Source organism: Rosa chinensis, chromosome 4 (assembly GCF_002994745.2).
Source record: "Rosa chinensis cultivar Old Blush chromosome 4, RchiOBHm-V2, whole genome shotgun sequence".
Classification (NCBI taxonomy): Eukaryota; Viridiplantae; Streptophyta; class Magnoliopsida; order Rosales; family Rosaceae; genus Rosa; species Rosa chinensis.
The window spans coordinates 37383887-37406957 of record NC_037091.1 but is presented as its reverse complement, the minus strand read 5'-3'; the positions used below and the strand labels follow the sequence as shown (position 1 = coordinate 37406957).

The window sequence follows — 23071 nt, the reverse complement described above, 5'->3', positions numbered from 1 at the left end:
CCTTCAAGCTAACCCGTTGCTTTTGTACAGATTCTCCGCCAGGAAACAGAGCAAGCCGCGAGGCGTTTGCGAAGGCCATGGACCGTGCCGAGATAAACAATTTCCTGCAGAGCATGTATGCCTCTGGGTTAGAGGCCCAAAAGACCACTATCGACCCTCAGACACTAGCGGTGAGTCCATCTGAGGTTCCCGTGGTGTTGCCGATGCCTCATCACTAGCATCTCGGCCCAGACGGCTCGCCCGTGGTACAGGCGGGGACTGGAGGTGGCAATGTCCCTGTTGCGCCAGTGCAGCAGAAAGAGAGGGTGCCCGCCATTAGGCGTGGGTCGAAAGAGAGGGCGGCGGCCGCCAAGGGTGCAGTGACCATTGCGGGGCTGGAGCAGCAGACGGGAGCTCTCCCCGTCGCCGCTGGTGTGACTTGGGTGGTACACCAAGGGAAGCGGTGACAAAACGATCCGGTCGACGAGGCTGACGTGGATGATGTGGAGACCATTGGGGTCCATCAGCAGAAGAAGGCAAGGCAGGCCTCCTCGAAGGCGACAGTGACTGTTGGGCTAGAGGGGCCGACGAGCGAGCTCGACTCTTTTGCAGCATATGCTGAATTTTTTACGGAGCCTGAGCAGGAATTTATCTTCCACCTAAGCGAGCGGCTTGGGTTTGGCAGTCTGGAGGGGATTGTGCGCTCAACCGCCGTTAACCAATCGTCCTTCAGCTCGGCCTTTTGTCTTTCATGTTCTTTTTTTTTTTTTTTTTTTTTTTTTGCGCCGCTAAGGTCTATTGTAATTGAACAATATTCTTGGGCGGGGAGTCGCAACCCTTAATATAAAGTTTGTACTTTCCTCTAGATTTTTTCAATTGTGGATGCCTTTGCTGATTGTATTGTTTGCATACTTATGAACTGCTAGAGTTTTGACTGTTGTTTTTACGACAATGAAACATTAAATGGATTAAAATTGTTTCAAGTGCACGATGTAGCGGACGGAGTCTGCCGAATATTGTTGGCGTTGCCAGTTGATTCTTGTGCTTGGACTTGGCGACAATGGTTTGAATAATTCCTCGTTTCATTGATAGCTGATATGTCAGCGTTTACAAAAAGCGGGGTTGTACCCGTTGGGTAGCTTCCCTTAGCTAAATATTGAGTCAAAAATTTAGCTAAGTCAAGATTCTCTAGGGTAGCAGCATGACTATTAGTAGTAATACAGAAGGTGTTCGGTATTCCAAGGGTGGGTCGTTGTGACGCCATCCTTGTCCATCAGGTAGAATGTGCCAGGGCTAGCGATTTCCACTATTTTGTATGGACCCTTCGAAGTTGGGCGGAGTGCCGTTGGCGGGGGAATGACTTCCTTCATTACCCAGTCCCCCAATTGGAGGTTCTGGGCCTTGACCCTGGCGTTATAGAAACGCGATACCCGCTGCTTGTTTTGCAGATTGTGCAAATGGGGCTTGTGTCATTTTTCCTCTAGGAGGTCTCTGTCGATGTTGACGCCCTCGCCATTGGCCTCGGGGCAGTAGCCCTGGACCCTAGCGGTAGGTTGGGTTACCTCAATAGGTAGGACGGCCTCAGTTCCGAACATCATGCAGAACGGTGTTTCACCAGTGGCGGAAGTTGAGGTAGTTCTGATGGCCCATAGAACTTCCGGCAATTTCTCAGCCCATAAACCCTTAGCGTCGTCGAGCTTCTTTTTTAGCAGTTTCTTGATTATCTTATTTGCTGCTTCGACTTGGCCATTGGTTTGGGGGTGAGCGACAGATGCAAAACTCATTTTGGTGCCCAGGTTAGCGGTGAAAGATATGACTTCCTTGTTGTTGAACTGTGTGCCGTTATCTGTGATGATTGTGTGAGGGACACCATAGCGGTAGTAGATGTTCTTCCAGAGGAAGTGAGTTACCTTGGCGGTGGTTATTGCCGTTAGTGGTTCTGCCTCGATCCACTTGCTATTGTAATCAATGGCAACAATGTTGTACTTGAACTGGCCTTTGGCGGTTTGGAATTTACCCATCAAGTCAAGGCCCCACGTTGAGTGAATCCATGGGCCAATTATGATCGACAGTGGTTCCGCCGGGGCATGTTTATGGGAGATCAGCATATTGTTGACATTTGTGGCAAGATTTTGATATCCTCCTGGCGTCGTCGCCGAGCGTGGGCCAGAAATAGCCTTGTCGCATTGTGTGGTTGGCTAAGGACCTAGCGCCTGAATGGTTGCCACATTCCCCGCCGTGTATCGTTACCAGGATGACCTTTCCCTCTTCTGGGTTTAGGCACCGGAGGTTGGGGTGGGTGAACCCCTGGCGGTACAGCTTGCCATTTTGGATGTTGTAGCGGGTTGCTCTTTGCTTTGACCTTGTCCTCTGGCAATGTTCCGTTGCACTTGTATTCGTTGATCTCGTTCATCCAACTGGGATTGACCTTTATGTTGAAGATTTCCGCTAGGGTTTTTGTGATGCTAGGTCTGTCAAGCGTCTCCACCCTTGTGTCCGCTGGACTCTGGTGTAGCTGAGCGGTTGCCAGTCTTTCCAGTGAATCAGCCTTGGCATTCTTTTCCTTGGGGATCTGTGTGATGGTGTGAAATTTGAATTTTGAGGAGCGTCTTGACTTATCCCAAGTATGCCACCAATTGTTGGTCCTTAGCCTGGAAACTGTCTTTGACCGGGTTAACGACAAGCTGAGAGTCGCTGAATATATTGACGCTCTCAGCTCCTGAGTCTATGGCGAGAAGTAAGCCGGCAATGAGGGCTTCATACTCCGCCATGTTGTTTGAGGCTTTGAAATTGAGCTTTAACGCGTATTCCACGTCTAGTCCCCCTAGTCCTGTCAGGATAACTCCGGCGCCGCTAGCCTTGGCGCAGGTGGAGCTGTCCACGTGTAGGTTCCAGTCTGATTGCTGGGGGGCTGGCTCCTCGGCAGTTATAATTGTTGTGCTGGGCTGTGCCTCTATGTTGAGATCATCCTGCCGCTCAGTGAGCTCAGCAATTAAGTCCGCCACCGCTTGGCCCTTCATGGCGGCTCTTGATTTGTAGTCAATGTCGAACTCGCTGAGCTTAATGGCCCACTTGCTGAGGCACCCAAAGTTCTCAGGGTTCTGCATTACTTGCCTCAGCGGCTGATTTGTTAAGACATGAATTGTGTGGGTCTGAAAATACTGGCGGAGGCGCCTAGCGGCTACGATGAGTGCAAGAGCGAGCTGTTCCAGGGGTGGATATCTTGTTTCGGCCCCGTTCTTGCTTCTGCCGGCGTAGAATACGGGGAGCTCATCCTAGCCTTCCCGCCTGACAATGGCGCAGCTCACTGCTGTCTGTGATACCGCTAGGTATATGTATAGTGTCTCCCCCTGTACAGGAATGGAGAGGAGTGGTACGGCCGCCAAGTACTCCTTTAAGCTTTGGAATGCTGCCTCACAGTCCGGGTTCCAGTCGATGACCTTCTTGTGGGTTGTCCTCAGGACTTTGAAAAATGGGATACATTTGTCAGTAAGTTTGGAGATAAACCGAGAGAGGGCGGTTACTTTGCCCTGGAGACTCTGAACGTGTTTCTTCCATTCTAGAGCCTTCATGTTGAGGATGGCTTGTACCTTGTCAAGGTTGGCCCCTCTATGCCCCACTCAATGACTATGTACCCTAGAAATTTGCTGGCGGTGACGCCGAAGAAGCATTTTTCTAGGTTGAGGCGCATACCGTAGGCCAAGAGAATGGCGAATATAATTCTGAGGTTTGCCACGTGTCCGATGACTTTTATGCTTTTTACCAACATATCGTCCACGTAGACCTCGATGATTTTGCCCAGATGTTCAGCAAACATAGCATTCATCAGTCGCTAGTAAGTTCCCCCGACGTTCTTCAAACCGAACGGCATGACATTGTAGCAGTATAGGCCTTTGTCAGTGGTGAAGGAGGTGCGCTCTTGGTCACCAGGATGCATCTTGATCTGATTGTAGCGGAGAAGGCATCCATCATGATGAGTAGCTCGTGGCTAGCGGTTGCATCGACCAGTTGGTCTATGCGAGGTAGTGGGAAATTGTCCTTGGGGCATGCCTTGTTGAGGCCTTTGAAGTCGACACACATTTGCCACTTTCCACTGGGTTTTTTGACCATGACCAAGTTGGAAATCCACTGCGGGTAATTTACCTGGCAGATGAATCTAATGCTCTGGAGCTTGGCAACCTCCTCTCCTATAGCACGGTATCTTTCTTCATCAAAGGCCCTCCGCCGCTGCTTGGTAGGGTAGGCGGATGGTTTGAAACTTAATTTGTGAGTGATGATCTCGGGGGATATGCTTGGCATGTCAGCGTAGGACCATACAAAGACGGCAGCGTTGTCACGTAGAAACTGGGTGAGTTCAGCCACTACCTCTTGGTCGAGCTGAGCGCCGATGCGGACTGTTCGCTTAGGGTGCTCATCAGAGATGCTGATAGCCCTTAAGGATGTCTCCAGGTTGACAGGCTCCTTTTTGAAATACTTCTTCTCGTCATCTCTAGGGTCTTCGAAGATATCTAGCGCCGCTGCATGATTTCCCAATGTTAAGATTTCATGGCGGCATGCTGATCGTGCCACGGTTGTGGAATAGCACTCTCGTGCCAGTTGTTGGCTTTCCCTCACACAGCCTGTTCCGTTGGGAGTGGGGAACTTCATGAGGAGCATGTACCCGACGATGATGCACTTGAGTTTGTTAAGTGTCGGTCGACCGATGATGGCATTGTATGAGCTAAAACAGTCCACAATGATGAATTCCGTGTGGATCTCCGTCGTTCGTTGACTGGCGCTGATAACCAGTTGCATATAGTCAGAGCCCAATGGCTGTGTGACGTCATCGGAGAAGCTAAGCAATGGCTCATGATCCTGCAGTAGTTTTCTGTTCCGCCGGAGTTTGTCGTAGCACCTGTTGAAGATGACATTTACAGCGGACCCGTTGTCGACAAGGATCCTTCCCACTGACCATTTATCAAGTATGGCGTCGATCAAGAATGGATCGTCATGGGACAGATGTACTACGCGCTCCTCCTCATCTGAGAAGGTAATGGGCTCCCAACCAGATTTGGGGAGCTTAGCGGACCTCTCATAGCAGATATTGCACACCTCTTTGGGGTGGTTGGCATGTGCGTAGCGCTTCTTTGCCCTGTGAGACATATTAGTGATTGGAGCACCACCGTCGATGGTGTTGATGCGACCCAAGGGCTCAATGATAGCCATCACAGGTGGTGGTTGGTGTACCTTAAATTGCTCCATTTTACCGTCTTGGTATAAGGTTTCAATGGCTGTTTTGAGGGCGTTGCAATTGTTGGTGTTGTGGCCGCTGTCCTCGTGATATTTGCACCACTTACCAGTATTTCTAGGCTTTCCCACCCGTGGGTATTTTCTTGGGGGTGGTGGCGGAATCTGGTCTTTGCACTGATCGTATATTTCCTCGTATGAGGCCTTGAGGACAGTGAACACTGCGTACCGCTGGGATGACTCCGTTGGTTTATTACAGTTATCTCCCTGGAATGAGCGGTTACCCTTGGTGTAATGTTGATCCTTCTGCCGCTTGCTATGGTGGCTGCTATGTTGCCACTCCCTCTTCTTATCAGTTGGCGGAGCAGCAGAGGTTTTGTTAGCGGTTTCCTGATGGCTGGAGGAGGGTTGGGCGGATTTTTAAGGTGTTGGTGGTGATGGGGGGGTTTCTCCATATGTGATGAATTCTGCCTGTGCATGGACGACAGCCTCGCTCATGACAGGGTCGTAAGCGGCGTTGGGATGATTATAATTGAGGTGATAGAGAAATGACCCCTTGAGGAGTCCCTGCTTGAAAGCTGCCAGCGCCATTATCTTATCGAGATCGCGGCACTGGGATGTTGCCGCTCGCCACCTGGTGACAAACGCCTTCAATGTTTCCTCTGCCCCCTGCTTGAGGCTGAAAAGCTGAGTTGTATTGTGGTGGCCGGCAGCCAATAGGATGAACCGCGAAAGGAAAGCATTTGATAGGGTATGAAATGAGTCAATGGATCCCGGCGGGCACTCAAAAAACCAACTCATCGCCTCACTATCAAGCGTTTCGTTGAACAAGTGGCAAAGGGTGGCGTCATCGAACCCCTTGTTATTGGTGACTTTTTTGAAGGTGTCCATATGGACAAAGGGGTCAGTCATGCCGCCGTAATGTGACATCTTTGGTGTTTTTACGTGTGCCGGGCGGATGGCATGCAGGATCCTAGCGGTGAATGGTCCTGGTTTGGACGCAAAGAGTGGATTTGGTATTGGCGCTGGGGTGCCTGCCTCGGCCCGGATTAGCCTTTGTTCTAATTGTTGCATCCGCTCCAGTATTATGGCGGTTGTGTCTACATCGGGTCCCTTCTGGATGCTCCGCTGAACCAGCTCTCGCCTAGGGACAGGCATATTACCCTCGGTTCTGGCCCTGATTGTCGAGCGGCTGGTTTGCGGCTGTGACTCCGCCTCCTATTCCAACATTAGTCGGGTTTTACGAGGTGGTCCCATTCCTCGTAGCTCTGGTGGGTTCAATGGTACCTGCATCTGTATGATTGGTCCGTGTACTAGTCCGCCGGTGATAGGCTGACTGCGCCTAGTGCTCCGCCACTACTCGCTTTGCGCTGGGTTGGCGTTTTCTTCCAGCGCCTTCTTCAGTTCGTCAAATTTTGACATCAGCGTGGCCACCTGCTTTTGGGCCTCGGCCTTTTCTCTGCGCTCCTACTCACGCTCACGATTCACCTTGTGAAGGTCCGCTAGTGCCAGCTCATACATAGCGGTGAGGTCCTGCATTGGAGAGTGGCTGCTGCTCAGCTGAGCCTCAGCTGTAGTTTGAGTTGGCGGGATCTGGTAACTGGCCTGGGGTTCCCCACTGGGGTTGACCGGTGTGTTCAATAATGCACGGTTAACGTTAACCGCTGGATTAACGTTGATCATGGGGTTGGTGGGGTGGGGATTGGCGGGTTGATCCGCTTGCTCCTCAGCGTTTTCTCCGCTGCCGTTAGTAATGGTGGATGTGGTGGGATGGACTTTTGTTCAAGGATTCCCAGAGACGGCGCCAATGTTAATGTTTAAAGTTCAACGGTAGCTAAACCTCTACTAACGCTGGTCCGATTGAGCGGACCGCTGCCAATGATACTCAGGGTTCCTGCTACCTGTCAAGTAAAATACAGTGGGCGTCAAAGGGAGACTGCGCTGGCGGTCTTCTCTTCTCCGATGCCTAAGTTAGTCAATGTATTTATGTTGACAAAATAATAGTAGATAAGTATTAAATGCGTAATCAATGAGGAGAGAAGAGAGAACCTTTTATAGGTGAGGAGGGAACTGATCTTCTCCATGTTTTCGAGGTGGGATTGATGTGCTTCAGTCCCCAGCTTCTGAAGCTACTGATGCCAACTTGGCATGGCGCGTGGCGGCGCGTCAGCAGCGATCTGGAGGCCAATTGGGGCTCAGGCGATAGCCTGTTTGGCTGTGTTTCTGTAGGTCACTCCTTTAGCGGGAGTTGGTACCGCTAGTGGTAGCATGAGCGTGGCTCATTATAGCTAATTATGCTTGTGAATGCCTATGTAAGTACAATTTATTTTATTTTCTCTATTTTCTATACCTCATGATTAATTATTTAAATATTTTTTTTAGTTTTTTCTAATTGCTAGCTCAGTTTTTGTTTTTTTTTGCAAATATAATGGATAGACTTAGATTTAGGTCATAATATGATTTAGAGAGCTTCTATTCATACCTCCAAAACTAGCATTTGGACCTTTCTTTTTTTCCAAGTGATAGTTGACTTTGTCAACTCATGTCAAATTACTAATAAGCATACAAAAGAGAGGAAAAAAAAAAAAACTTGGGTACTCACTCAACATATCGAGCAAAAGGTTTTCACCATTGAAATTAGAAAATTCAGAGAAACGTGGATCCATGGATGTAAAATTCACAAAATTGAAGGAAACCCAATTCGATTTCGGTGAAATTAAGAGCAAATTGATCCAACTTGGGTTAAAGAGTTACTTGAGAGAGACGAGCTAAACCCTAATCCCACCTAATAGAACAAACTTCATGGTTCCAACTCTATGCCTCTATCAGACAAAAAGAAAAAGGGAAAATGTAATGATAGCTTTGCTTTTATGATTGTTATTCCTCTACTCCAGAACTCTCTTCACATTTGAGGGGTGACTTGAGAGTTGAGAACCACTGCTATATATTATCAGCTTTTTGCATAATAAAACCTACTATGCGCACATGATGTACGTATTTCCAATTTGAACTGCAATACTTTATTGATACACCCAGGTTATAACCACATTATTATGAACTCCTGTTTCTAGAAATGTTGAAAATAAATCAATTTGGTCATACTTATATCTCCATAAACTGAGAGAGCAAGGTTTCCCACTAAAACGATTACAGCTTCTTCAAGATATAACTGGCGCATTTAGACCTAGAATATATGTATTAAAAAAAACTTTTATTGATTTTATTGAACGAGCTAGGGGCATTTTAGAAAAATTAGGGAGGTGTAGATAGTATATTGGATATTTGTAAAAGTAAGTTAGAGGTCTATTTAGTATGGAGGTCCAAATACCAATGTTGGAGGTATGAATAGAAGCTCCCTATGATTTATTTTGTTTTCTCTCACCAATATGCGTTCAACATGTATATCATACATTTTTATGTTACATGATCTTAATCATAATTCTAATTCTTATTAAATGTACATATGTAAATGCTTTAATGAGTATGTAGTGAAATTGGAAAATGAAAATAGATAAGGAAAATAATAAAGAATGCAATCTAATATTATTGAATTGGAAAGTATAGAGAAAATCAATATACTGTTGTAGAGAAACTGTAATTGAGAGGAATTTGCTGTGTATTCTCACTTATAATAGGGGTCTCTTTATATAGAGGATTACAAGGCATAGAATCTGAATCATACAAGGAAAGTAATCGTACATTGAATAAGAATCTAGATCCTTCTAATGTAATCCTATTACCACTAGGTCAAGTAACCTAGAGTTTGAGCCAAACACAAAATAGAGATTTACTTGAACACTCCCCCTTGTGTTGTCCAAAAGTGGTGCTTCTCTCGTTGCCTCGCTAAAACCTTGCCGAGTAACAAAACCCAGTGGGACAAAAATAACCTTGGTCGAAAGGGAAAAAGAGTACAACACACCCTTCACGCTTCGAGACGAACATGTAGACATCTCCCCCTGATGTCTGCGCCTCCCCTGATGACTACGATCATGGGAGTTCAGATAATTTCCGCAAGCCAATTTTTGCCACATGTTTCTCGAACGTGGATTTGGGCAATGACTTAGTAAACAAATCTGCCACATTGTCCTCAGATCGAACCTGGTTTACTTTGATCTTGAGGAGCTTCTATTGTTACTGATTGTAGAAGAATTTGGGCGATATATGCTTGGTGTTGTCGCCTTTGATGTAGCCTTGCTTCATTTGTTCAATGCAAGCAGCATTATCCTCATAAATGCTCGTTGGCTCATCTGTGGTAGACTTCAGACCACAATTTCTTCGAACATGCGTAACTATGGATCGAAGCCATATACATTCACGAACTGCTTCGTGAAGAGCAATAATCTCTGCATGATTCGAAGAAGTAGCGACTAAGGTCTGCTTTGTAGACCTCCAAGATATTGCAGTCTTTCCCATGGTGAATATATAGCCAGTTTGGGAGTAACTTTTGTGTAGGTCAGAGAGGTACCCAGCATCAGCAAAACCTTCAAAAACACTTATATCATTTTGGGATGGGGAGAGGGAACGCAATTCACCATGTGTGGCGTCCCTAGCAATTGATGGATCCGAATCCATCGTCTCTTTGTAGGGATAGAACAAGCCCATATCAATCGTACCACTTAGGTATCGAAAGATATCCTTAACACCAGTCCAATGGTGTCGTGTTGGCGCAGAGCTATATATAGCTAACAAGTTCACAGCGAAAGAGATGTCTGGTCTTGTGCATTGTGCTAAGTACAATAATGCGCCTATTGCACTTAGGTAGGGCACTTCTGCCTCTAGCACTTCTTTGTCATCATCTTTTTGACGAAATGGATCCTTCTTTGGATCAAGACTACGAACGACCATTGGGGTGCTTGAAAGCTTAATCTTGTCAGTGTTGAAAAGCCTAAGCATCTTTTGGGTATAAGCTGATTAATGAATCAGGATACCATCTCTACAGTGCTCAAGTTCCAAACCGAGGCAAAACCGTGTTTTCCCAAGATCTTTCATCTCAAACTCGGATTTCAAGTGTTCAGTGGTTTCCCTTAACCCTTTAAGTGTGCCAATTATGTTCATGTCATCGACATAAACCGCTACTATTACAAATCCGGAACTTGTCCTTTTTATGAACACACATGGGCATAGTTCATTGTTGACATATCCATTTCCAATCAAGTAGTCACTTCGACGATTATACCACATCCGTCTGGATTATTTCAATCCATATAGTGAGCGTTTCAATCTTATAGCAAATGCGGTCCTTGAGCCACTTGATTTGGGTAACTGAATTCCATCTGGAACTTTCATGTATATTTCTGTATCTAGATCCCCATAGAGATATGCTGTAACCACATCCATAAGCTGCATGTTCAGTTTTCGGAAACCACCAAACTGACAAGGTAGCAGAACGTAATGACTTCCATTACTGGAGAAGAAATCTCCTCATAGTCGATTCCAGGGCGTTATGAGAAGCCTTGCGCCATAAGACGAGCTTTGTACCTTACAATCTCATTTTTCTCATTACGCTTTCTAACGGATATCCATTTGTGACCAACTGGTTTGGTGTTGGGCGGTATTGGCACGATTTTTCCAAATACCTTTCTTTTCGCTAGAGAATCAAGTTCTGCCTGGATCGCATCTTTCCATTTTGGTCAATCAGCTCTACGTTGGCATTCATCAACGGACCGTGGTTCGATATCATCAGTCTCAATAATCTCACGCACTATGGAATACGCGAATACATCATCAATGATGATGGAGCTTCTTTCCCACGTCCCAAGTACACTAGTGTAATTTACAGAGATCTCAACGTTCTCAGAGATAGGTTCTGACATTGAGGCGTCCCCAATGATGTCTCTTGGACATAACCATAATCCGGAAAATTCTCATGGGATGGATTTTGAGTATCGATGATCAGAGGATTTGTTTGTGCCTCATTCGCTCTCTTTCTAGGGCGAGAATCCTTCAAACCAATCGGTCTACAGCTCTTCCTTGCGGGACCTGCGGCCATGGATGCCACATCATTGCCATTCTGGGCAATGGCGCCATCTCCTGGTGTTACAGGAGTGGCGTTATGTCCAGTATTCGAGACATCGATCCTTGCAGGCACGTTTGCAGCAGGTATGTGTGATCTCGTCACTTTAGCAACATCAGAAAACGCATCAGACAGAGTGTCTACTACGTTCTGGAACTCGATTATTCTTCGCACTTCAAGTTCGGACTGTGCAGTACAGGGATCGAGATGAGACATAGTGGGGACAGACCACGACAATTCCTGTCGTTCCTGTTGAACATCTGTGTTCTTATCTCCCCTTAACGATGGGAAGACTGTCTCATCAAAGTAACAATCTGCAAATCTAGTGGTCAAGGGTTCAAGATAGCAGACAATAGTTGGAGATTCATATCCAACATAAATACCCATTCATCGTTGTGGACCCATCTTAGTACTTTGTGGCGGCGTAATAGGCACATGAATGGCACACCCAAAAATGCGTAAGTGCGAGATATCAGGCTCGTACCCAGTCACTAGCTGTAACGCAGAGTAAGATTGGGTTAGAGTGGGTCGTAGATGAATTAGCGTCGCTGCATGCAATATTGCATATCCCTAAGTAGAAACAGGGAGACTGGTGGGCATAACCAATGTCCGTGCTATCATCTGTAGTCCTTTGATAGCGGTTTCTGCGAGACCATTTTGGGTATGAACATGGGGAAATGGATGCTCTACATCAATCCCCAGTGACATGCAATAGTCATCGAACGTTTTCGATGTAAACTCCCCAGCATTATCAAGTCGAATTGACTTAATAGGATGGTCAGGGTAGTGAGCCCGTAGACTGATAATCTGGGCAAGGAGTTTAGCATAAGCAGCATTTCGAGTGGAAAACAGCGCGACATGTGACCAGCGTGTCGACGCATCAACCAATACCATAAAGTATTTAAAAGGTCCGCATGATGGTTGAATCGATCCATAGATATCCCCTTGGATTCTCTGTAAGAAAAGAATGAGTATTTTAGGATCCTTTGCGTAGGACGGTCTCGGTCCTAATTTCCCGAAGGAACAGGCTTTGCAAAATGAGCGAGAGGCCTTAGAAGCAACCAATATGGATTTTGGTTGGGTCTGAGCACCTGTAGCACTATTAGAAGCAAAATGTGTGACTACATCTCCCATCATGGCATTGGAGCCATGGAAATTGTAGCTTATGGCGTCATGGCCATTAGGAGGAACAACGATGGGGTCATGCTCATGGTTGGTGCCATTGGTGGTGTCATCACAAGGGATGTGGGCGGTCCTCTGGCGGCCCAAGACAGCTGCAGCGCCAGAAGCTGTAGTTGTTGCTGTCTTACTAAGTCCCGAAATTAATTTTCGATTCTTGCTTCGTCTCACTCTGAAGAATGGATGTCCGTGTGAAGTCTTTAGTATACGGAGCATCATATCACGACCAGGATGTCCTAGTCGGTTATGCCAAAGCCAGTATGTGTCAGAATCCAAGAGATCTTCTCTTATGACATTATTGGATTCAATACGTCGAATTGTAGTGACATAAAGTCCACTAGATTGACACATAAGGTTCTCTAAGATGCGCTTTCGTCCGCAATCATTAGAGGTAATGCAAAGGAACTCTTTTCCATTCTGATTATGTGTTTCCGCATGGAATCCTTTGGCTCTTATATCTTTAAAGCTCAATAAGGTTCGATTTGCCTTAGGAGCGTAGAGAGCTTCAGTGACTTTAATTAAGGTGCCATTTTGGCAATAGGAATTGGGTCATTCCATGTCCTTGAACTAAACCTGATGGCCCAACCATCGTAGTCATAGAGGAATATGTGGGCAACATCTCTAAGAATAATTGTCTATGTCGTAGAATGGTGTGCGTAGTCGCACTATCCACAAGACATTGAAGTTCATCCATTCATAAAAGAAAAGCTCGTAATTAAAAAGGAGTCATAAAGAAAAGAACTCAACTTTTATTAATAAGCCAAACGGAATTACATCATCGTTTCTTTGACCAAGGAAAATCTAATCCAATAAACTAGCTAATGCAAAACAATGGTAGTCGTCTAACTCCTTTCGGTAATTCCAATGCAAATGTGACTAGGTGAGTAGAGAGATGTCAGCGGAGCAAGGCTCGTTTAAGTACCACTTATCTCAAAACCATCCTAGACATCACACTTACATTGAGTATGCCTACTTTGAAGAAAGACTAATACCATTGGCATCTACAACAAAAATGATATGGCAATTGCCTACCTCTCTTGGAAAATAAAAAGACTTAATCAAAATTGCCAGTTTCTGGGTCTTGATCCTTGTAGTCTTCCACCCTTAGATTGAGATGGCCATTTTGATCTTCTTGTTCCATGTAATTTGTCTCCCTTGCTTCACGATACGTTCTGGGGTGCTTTACATGACTTGGCCCAATGTCCAGTTGATCCGCATAGAAGAAAAACATCATTATGGTCAGGCTTCCTTGATCGAGGCGCCTTTGGGGCACGATTTGGACAACCATTGCTCTTGGTGGCATCACCACCAGGGCCGGAGGCTCCGCCTCTCTCTCTCTCTCTTCACACGTTGACCTCCACGGTTCCGTGCACGCCTCTCTTGGCGATTTCCTTCCTCTTTAGGGCGAGAATATGGACCAGAACGTCCAGAATTGTCCCTACTCTTAGGGTTTCGCTCCTTGGGTTCTCCCTTGGGAGCGCGACTATAATTAGACTCCTGAATTGACTTGGTTCTCACGGGTCTAGAGTTATAGTTCTTCACAAGTATGTTATCGTGTTTTTCAGCTACGCTCATGGCGCCAATGAGCTCATGAAACCTTGTGATACGTCCTGCATTCACATCAATCCGATAATTTTTGAAATAATCAGGGCAGAGATGGGGAAGGTAGAGAGAGTCTTCTCGATCAACATCATATCAGTTATGGTTTTGCCACAAAACTCCATCAAAGACTTGATACGAAGAGCTTCCGAGTTATAATCAAGCACAGTCTTGAAATCACAAAAGCGGAGGCTATGCCATCTCACTTCTAAATCAGGAAGTAGGGAGTCACGAACGTTGCCAAATCGCTGCTCAAGTTCTACCCATAGCTTTCTTGGGTCTTCCTCATTGAGGTATTCACTTTGGAGTGCGTCATTCATGCGCCTTGTCATGAGAATTACGGCTTTAGCTTGATTTGCTTCAAAAGCAGTAGCTTGCTCAATGGAGAGCATGTTCTGACTAGGCTCTTGGATGATTTCCAGAAGTCCATCACCCTTAAGATGTTGGCGCTCATCTCGGACCCACATATGGTATCTTGCGCCAGTTGTCTCCAGTGGAACAAAGTTCAATTTGTTCAGGTTACTCATCCTCTTAGGATTGCAAAACGTATTTGGTCCTTGTCGTAGGATTTGGAGACGAGCTTCAGTCCTAGTGCAAGCAAGCAGACTTGTAGGATTGCAGCGTGGTCGCGGAGTCGCAGGGGTCGCTGAATTGCTGAGTCGCGGGGTCGCAGGTTCGCGGAGTCGTGAGGCCGCGGGGTCGCTGAGTATTGAGGTCGTGGGTTCGCGGAATTGCTGAGGTAGTGTCGCAGGTTAGTGGAGTCACGAGGCCGCGGGGGTCATCGAGTCGCGAGGTCGCGGGTTCGCGGAGTCGCGAGGTCGCTGGGTCGCGAGCGTACGACTGCAAGGGCAGCAGGCAGGGCGCGCACGGGGGGAGCAGAGAGCGCAGGGGCTAGTAGGAGCTGCGGTGGATTTGGTGAGAAGAGTTTTAGGGTTTTGGTTTTAGGGCTAGGGTTAGGGCTCGTGCTGATAACGTGTTATAGAGAAACTATAATTGAGAGGAATTTGCTGTGTATTCTCATTGATAATAGGGGCCTCTTTATATAGAGGATTACAAGGCATAGAATCTGAATCATACAAGGAAAGTAATCGTATATTGAATAGGAATCTAGATCCTTCTAATGTAACCCTATTACCACTAGGTCAAGTAACCTAGAGTTTGGGCCAAATACAAAATAGAGATTTACTTGAACATATACTATTTTTTTGGTATAATTACTGTCCTTGATAGTTATTTTATAGTAGGCTATATATGTCATTTAATAATTCATAATAGAGTGAGGTCAAGTGAGCAATAGGGATGTGTATTAAGTCGTTTAGGGTGTGTATTTAAAATTTCTCGATATAAAAAGGTCTTATATATGATTTGAAGAAAGAAGCTTTCTTTGTTTTTGTTAGAAAACCACAAATTGCCACGGATAGTACAAATTTGTCACTTTATTACTAAGCAGATACTCCAGATAGTGTATGTTGTTCATGTCAGGAGAGAGAAGAGAGCAGCGCGTGAAGCAAACTGGAAAGGTGCCCCAAATATGGTGCAGACAGGTTTTTCCACCAATGGAGTTGGAACAATTAGTCGCGGACACAAATCTAACTCTATTACTGAATAGCCACTGCTAACCATCCCAAATAGTCAATGGGGAAGAATTTGTGGGTGTGGCTATAGGCCCGATATCTAGTAGTGAATTTACCTTAGTAATGCTATTGTGCAAGCTATTGAAGGTCGTTTGAATAAGAACCTTCAACTAAAGGCTGTTTTACCATTTCTAAAGAACTTCACTGAAATTAATTGTAGAGGAACTATCATCCAAGACTTTACATGTGCATCGAGACGAACAAAAGGGATCGATGTCAAAAGACTGGATCGTATTAAAGATTGGCAAGCAAACCACGTCTGCATATTGGACTATTTCAGTATTTCCCACCATAAACCTGAATAACATGAACAGAAGAGAGGCTATGCTAATTTCTGCAAATAGAGTTAATGCAAAAAGTAGGGAGATAAAGAAATGAAGTAGAAATAGACATCACATTTTATTGATGAAAATTTTATTCTACCAAAGTCTCGTAACAAGAATCAAGCAAAATTTTGATACCAATATATCATGGTGCATAAGTGAAAGCCGAGCTAATAAACCTATCAAACTGAAAAAATTGTGCAGCCTCAAGATCTGCACAGAGGACTTGATTTCCATCAAAATCATTAGAGATGAAAACACGAAACATCCCTACACGCGCATGCCAAAATTTCATACTATCCTGCGCAGAATACACCAGCCACATACGGTCACCATCATATTTACCAAGAAAACAGTCGGAGACAAGTAAACAAGAGCTAAATATCTCTTGCAGCTCGTGTAGCACCTTCGAGAGTTTGGGAATCCCATTAGAATCCAAATGGTAAGCAACAAGTTCTTGGCGCTTATAAGGCATGCCAATTAAAAATCCCTGGAATTCTGCCACAACCCTAAAACCCTCATCAAGGATTGCACTGATATTCTTGGCATCCTCCCATTTCTCTTGGTGAGTGTCAAAAATGTATGTCCTGGGATTCTTCTTTTTTTTCTTTGCCTCGGTACGAATAAGGAGCTTGTGGCCCCAAGAGAAGTAGTTACACACATAAGGCTCGGTGTCACGTAATGATATATTATAGCAGGGGGGATGAGGGAGGTGTTTCCAGGATTGTTTGAGGGGATCAAAAACCTTAAAAAGTGGTGGCTGATCATCATCATTATGTTCTTCTTCGTCCCCCAGGTATGGTCTTTTTGCCAGAACATAGATCTTATCCTCAAGAGCAATCATGATAGGAATGGTTTTGGTTCGTGGATCAATCAACCTGGGAATGGAACCTTCACATTGGCAGAGGGTGATAGAAGGACCCTCTTCTGTTTCATAATTGTGATTAAATGCATAAATATCTAAGTTGGGCATTGCAAAACATCTCCCATGTGCATCACTATGGATTCTTCGATCGAGTCTTTGACCGCCAACCAGATACACTTTTGATCCCACAGTTATATGTCTTATTCTACTGGGAATTGTACTAGGACGACCTCCTGGATATAAATCATGTACAACTCCGAACTTAGACATGAAAGAGCTCTTCCTTTTGCAGAATTCGCTAATATTTATACTGCATAGTCGATCCCCCATATCCAAATACAAAAACCAATCCTTGGTCTTCAAATTATCATGGCACATGGCAGAAGCTGAGTAAACTAGATTGGTCTCCTTGGCGCCTTGAACCTCATAACTATTTGAATCGATAAAATCTGCAGCCTCAATATCTACCAAAAACAATACTTTGCCAGCATGGTCATATGACATAGAAACTCGAAACACTGCGACGCCTATACAAGCAAATCCCTGGACATTATCCTTGCCGCAATACACCAACCAAATAAGGTTATCATCACATTTACCCAAAAAAACTTGAGGGTCACTTAACAAAGGAGGCCATGAAAACATCCTGGTAAGCTCGTGTAGCACCTGATGCGGCTGCGGGATCCCGTTCACATCCAACTTATAAGCAACAAGCTCATGGCTCATCTGTTCATTCCTCGTCCTCTGAGGCACAGCAATTAAAAAGCCTTCACCAAATTCTACAATAGCATTAAATTCAAAGTAATGCTCATCATAAACACGACGGCTTTCTGAACCCTCCCATCTCTCTTGGTGAGAGTCAAAAACATGTCTTTCATTATATGTACGAATAAAAAGCTTGTGACCATAAGAAACATCATAATACACATACACACCATACGTATCAGGATTGTAGAAGAGAGGATGAGGGAGTGGCTTCCAGGATTCGTGAAAAGGATCAAAAACCCAAAAAAGTTGTGGCTCTTCCTCCACATCATCACCACGTCTGCTGTATGAATATGATGGTTCTCCCAGAACATAGATTTTCTCATCGAGGGTGAACACTATAGGACGATTACGACACATCAATCTAGGTGAGGCACTTTTGTCACATAGACGGATGCATTTACGGTCATCTGCCCCAGTGGAATCAAAGGAATAAACATCCAAGTCAAAATTACCAGACGCGCTGTGATTTTCAGTTACCCTCATCATATACAAGTTGGAATTACACACAGTCATACAATCTTTCTGTGCGATATCGGAATTTGTACCTGGACGGCGGCGGTTCGGATAATTCAAAACCTGAACAACTTCAAACTCAGGCTTGGAAGAGTACCTTTCGCTGAACTCTCTAAGATTTAGACCCAAAAGTCGGTCGTTCATATTCAAGTACAAAAACATATCCTTCTTCATCGACATCGATCGGTCTTCAAAGTTTCTATGTGTTGAAGTAGCTTGCGGCGGAAGAGTAGCGAGAGAGGAGTATCTAGGGTTTGTTAAGGACTCCGCCCCCCTATTAATATTAGTTTTGTCGGACCTAGGGTTTGTCGAGATTTAGTTTTACATTTCCCTTTTTCTTTTAAAATCTTTCTATCTGTACTATATATATATATATATATATATTTTTTTTTTTTGGGGAATGAAACGAATTTCATTGACTTAATGGCCATTACAATCACTATTTATGTTCTCCACCACACTTGGAGGAGGTACAAGAAAAAATCTGATGAAAACAGGGCCAACTTGGCCTCTTGAGCCAGCTTATGCGCCACCGAGTTGGTCTGGCACCTTACAAAGTTGAGCTGAGCAGAGGATGCAGACTGCAAGAGCTCCCGAAGATCATAAAGTAAGAAACCCAGGTTAGAGTAGTCAAGAGTCTGGTTAAGCACCGCTTGCACCAAGACTTGGCAATCTGACTCCACAACTAGGGGAACAAAGCCATGAGAAATAGCCAACTATAACCCCAGGATCAAAGCTAAGAGTTCAGCGTGCCTAGCTGAACTTGTGACCGTAACTGAGTGTCGAAACCCACCGAGGCAAGTACCTTCATGATCTCTGTAGATACCCCCAAACCCTGCATTCCCATTCACATTGCAAAAAGCAGCATCCACATTTAACTTCACCATCCCCACCGGAGGTTTTGCCCAATGTACATTCCGTGCCTGCACGGGAGCACTGATGGATGAGTCTGCAGCTTTATATTCTTCCCACCATCCAAAAGTCAAGGGGACAACTTCTGACGCCAGTTTGGGACTATCACTCCATACTTTATCATTCTGGTTTCTCCACGTAGCCCAAATCACCATCAATAAGGAAGCAAAGGTAGTAGGAGACTGAGAATAGAAAGTCTGTAACCAATTAGCAACACTTGTAGTAGAGTCGGAGCTAGGGAGATTAGCCAACTGCAAGAAAGACTTGGCATGGATGCAATCACGTAGTGCATGAAGGGGAGATTCAATTTCCTCCTCACAGAATGGGCATTGGGTATCAATATCAATACCACGTTCACTCAGCCTGCTCCGAGTAGGAAGGATATTTGAAGCAGCCTTCCACACACATACTTTGACCTTCCCCGGTACAGGAGCTTTCCAGAGTTGAGTCCAAAGCTCAGAACTAGGATTTGAGGCAGGAGTAGATTCCCCCAAAATTCTACACCTAGCAGTATGATAGGCCGATTTGACCGTGATCCTTCCTTTCTTATCCCCACTCCAAATACATCGATCTTCATGAGGTCTAACACTAAGTGGCAGTGCTAAAGTTTTCCGCACAATGGGCATAGGAAATAACTCAGTTAACAAGGCATAATTCCATGTACCTGGGGAGGAGATGAGGTCTGAAACCCATTGTGCACGAGGAGACTGAAATTGCTGTAGCTCCTTGCCTAACAACCAAGGATCAGTCCAGATATTGGTGGAAAACCCATTGCCAATATGACGACGTGTGCCTGCCCTAAGCACATCCCTCCCATGTAAAATACTTCTCCAAGCATAAGAAGGAGATGAACCAATCTCCGCATCCCAAAAGCTAGAGCGAGGAAAGTATATTGCCTTCAAAAGCCGACAAATCAAGGAGTCTGGTTGCTGTATCAAATGCCAACCTTGTTTAGCTAACATTGCTAAGTTTAACGCGAACAGATGCCGGAATCCCATTCCACCCAAGTTCTTAGGTTTACAAAGTTCATCCCATGCACGCCAATGCATACCTCGCTTTTCCTCCGTGCTTCCCCACCAAAACTGAGCACGAAGTTGGTGAAGCTCTTGTACCAAATTTTGTGGAAGAAGATAGCAATTCATGGTGTAGAGTGGCATAGCCTGTGCCACCACTTTGATGAGAAGTTCTCTCCCTGCAGCACTGAGCAATTTTGATCTCCACCCTGTAAGCTTTTTAGACAAATTGTCTTTAAGATAAGCAAAAGTTGCAGATTTTGATCGTCCCACAAGAGTAGGAATACCCAAGTACTTCTCATGCTTGTCTACTTCTTGAACACCCAACAGTGTAGCCAATTGTTGTCTCATATGAGGAGGAACACTACCACTAAAGACAACATTACTCTTTTGCAGATTAATCTGCTGTCCTGAGGCACGCTCATACACGTTCAAAATTTCCCGGATGCGAGAACAATCTTGAGGAGAGGCATAAGAATAAAGCATGCTATCATCAGCGAAAAGTAAGTGACTAATAATTGGGGCACCATCATAGATACGTAAACCTTGCCACTGTCCAGAAGCCACAGATTGGGAAATAAGGGCAGATAGCCCTTCAGCACATAACAAAAATAAATAAGGACTGATTGGATCACCTTGACGTAATCCTCTATGAGGGGTAACAAAGCCTTTCGGAATCCCATTGATGAGGAAAGAATACCGGACAGTAGATAGACAGAACATAATTAGATCGACCCATTGAGGAGCAAACCCCATCTTCAACATAACCTTCTACAGAAAACTCCATTCCAACCTGTCATATGCTTTGCTTATGTCCAACTTGAGTGCAAGGAAACCTTCTTGACCCCGACATAGACGATGCATATAATGTGCAAGTTCGGAGGCTACAAGAGTATTGTCAGAGATTAACCGGTCAGGGACGAAGGCACTCTGCTGTTGTGATATAATCCTCGGCAAGAAAGCTTTGAGCCTATTAGCCAAAACTTTTGAAGCGATCTTGTAAACTACATTGCACAAGGCAATGGGTTGCAACTGCGACATAGTCTGAACCTCCTTTACTTTTGGGATTAAGACCACATGGGTGAAATTTAAACCCTGCGGCATGTCTTTAGTAGTTAGCAAAGAAATCACAGCATGACAAACCTCAGAGCCCACTAAGTCCCAATATTTTTGGAAGAAGAAAGGTGACATTCCATCTGGTCTAGGAGCTTTGTACGGGTGCATTTGGAATAAGGCCTCCTTGATCTCCTCGACGGTGTAGGGAGCCAAAAGTGAGTCATTCATCTCCGTCGTAACCCTAACATCAATGGACTGCAAAACAACATCCTGAGCCTCGAGATTGGACTCTTGGCTTGCAAAAATTTGCTGAAAATAGTTGACAACTACATCCTCGATACCCTTTGGGAAATCCTACCATACACCGTTACTATCTGTCAACCCTTTGATCTTATTCTTCTTTTTTCGGTTAGAGGCACGTCGATGGAAGAACTTGGAGTTCTGGTCACCCTCCTTAAGCCATAGAGCCCTCGACCATTGGCCCCAGTATGTCTCATCAGCAGACAGCAATTCATTCAGCCTCTGGGAAAGTTGGGTTTTCGTAGGTTGGTCCGTCGGGTCAAAGGGCTTCTGTAACAAGACATCCAGCTGCAAACGAACGGATTCGAGTTCCTCTCTTCGACCTCTGAACGTACCACGATCCCAGGCCAGGAGATGACCACCTGTATCTTTTATTTTCCTGCAAAACTACACCGTAGGGCTACCAACTTGTTGGCCTGCCCACGCTGCATCCACAACTTGAGAAAAAGATTCATGGGAGCACCACATCTCTTCAAACCTAAAACGGCGACGCCCCCGATAGTTCACAACATGTTCCTTGTGCACCTCCAGTAACAAAGGAACATGATCCGATCTACTAAGGGGAAGATTGATGATCCTCGAGAAACCGAACTCCGCCCACCAACCCGGGGAGCACACACCCCGATCCAATCTCTCCTTGGTGTTGGAATCACTCCAAGTAAAACTCCCTCCAGCTGCACCCATATCCTCCATATTACAATCCAGTAAAGCTTGACGAAAGGCATTCATCTGATTCAGACTCCGTAGCCTCCCCCCAGATTTCTCCCCCAGGTCGAGGATCTCATTGAAATCCCCGGCTACAACCCATTTGATCGACGCATTACCAGCCAGAGAGCGCAGCAAATCCCAGGAAATATGTCTTTGTTCTGTCTCCGGATGTCCATAAAAACCAGTGAAGCGCCACTGCACCTCCGACGAGTCCTTCACATCCACATCTATATAGAAGTAGTTAACATCTCTCACATTCACAGAGATCGAATCATCATACAGAAAAGCTAGGCCGCTCGCCCGATCGACTCGATCAAAGTGGATGATGTTTTGAAGGCCCACAGAACGAGGCAAAGATTTGTGCTGTTCTTTGGTGCAATGGGTTTCGCTCAAAAACACAGCGTGAACCTGATGTTTTTGGATGAGAAGCTTAAGTGCATGTCTAGTCTTACGATTCACAATCCCCTGACAATTCCAAATCAGGATATTCATCTCCAAAGAAGACGCCGGAAACATCCTCCCCCTGCAGCCTAGTGACGGCGATGCAGAAACCCTAAACCAAAGGCGGCCTAGGTTCAAAAGTTTCACTTTTTTTTTTCTATCTGTATTATATTTAACGCAAGGGAGCTTCTATTTATACCTTCAATAATAGCATTTGAACCTCTTCTCAAAAATTTTCATTTAAACTTCCAAATTTATCCTCATATTTTTAATCTTTTCATCTCACCATCTTCAAGCAGTTGCAATCCAAAAGAACTCTAGTGATTTTCAAGCAACGACCAATTTTGGTTGAAACTTGAATAGGACCTTGGAACGGGATGTTGAATCTTAGTGAAGAATATGGCTATTTAGTTTAATCTCGATCCTCTTTACCCATAACTATGTTCCAAATTTGATGTCTAACCATCACACAAATCCGTTTTGACTTTATTGTAATATATTTTACTTAAATGCTCAGATTCTATTCCAATTGAAAAGGAAGA

General features: G+C 45.0%; 1 protein-coding gene across 1 annotated transcript; it reads right to left on the bottom strand.

Annotated features, from left to right (window-relative positions):
* Positions 1-20795: 20795 nt before the first annotated feature.
* LOC112199223 lies at positions 20796-22580 on the bottom strand. Its single transcript, XM_024340268.1, has 2 exons — positions 21789-22580; positions 20796-21434 (listed from the first exon to the last, which is right to left on the bottom strand). Exons 1-2 carry the CDS (start codon positions 22578-22580, stop codon positions 20796-20798), a joined length of 1431 nt encoding a protein of 476 aa, XP_024196036.1.
* Positions 22581-23071: the final 491 nt, after the last annotated feature.

Coding starts and splice junctions, on each gene's coding strand:
- LOC112199223 (XM_024340268.1), bottom strand. CDS start 22,580: ATGAATATCCTGATTTGGAATTGTCAGGGGATTGTGAATCGTAAGACT. Junction 21,435..21,788: donor CAGCGTGGGCAGGCCAACAA/GTTGGTAGCCCT, acceptor GGTGTATGGTAG/GATTTCCCAAAGGGTATCGA.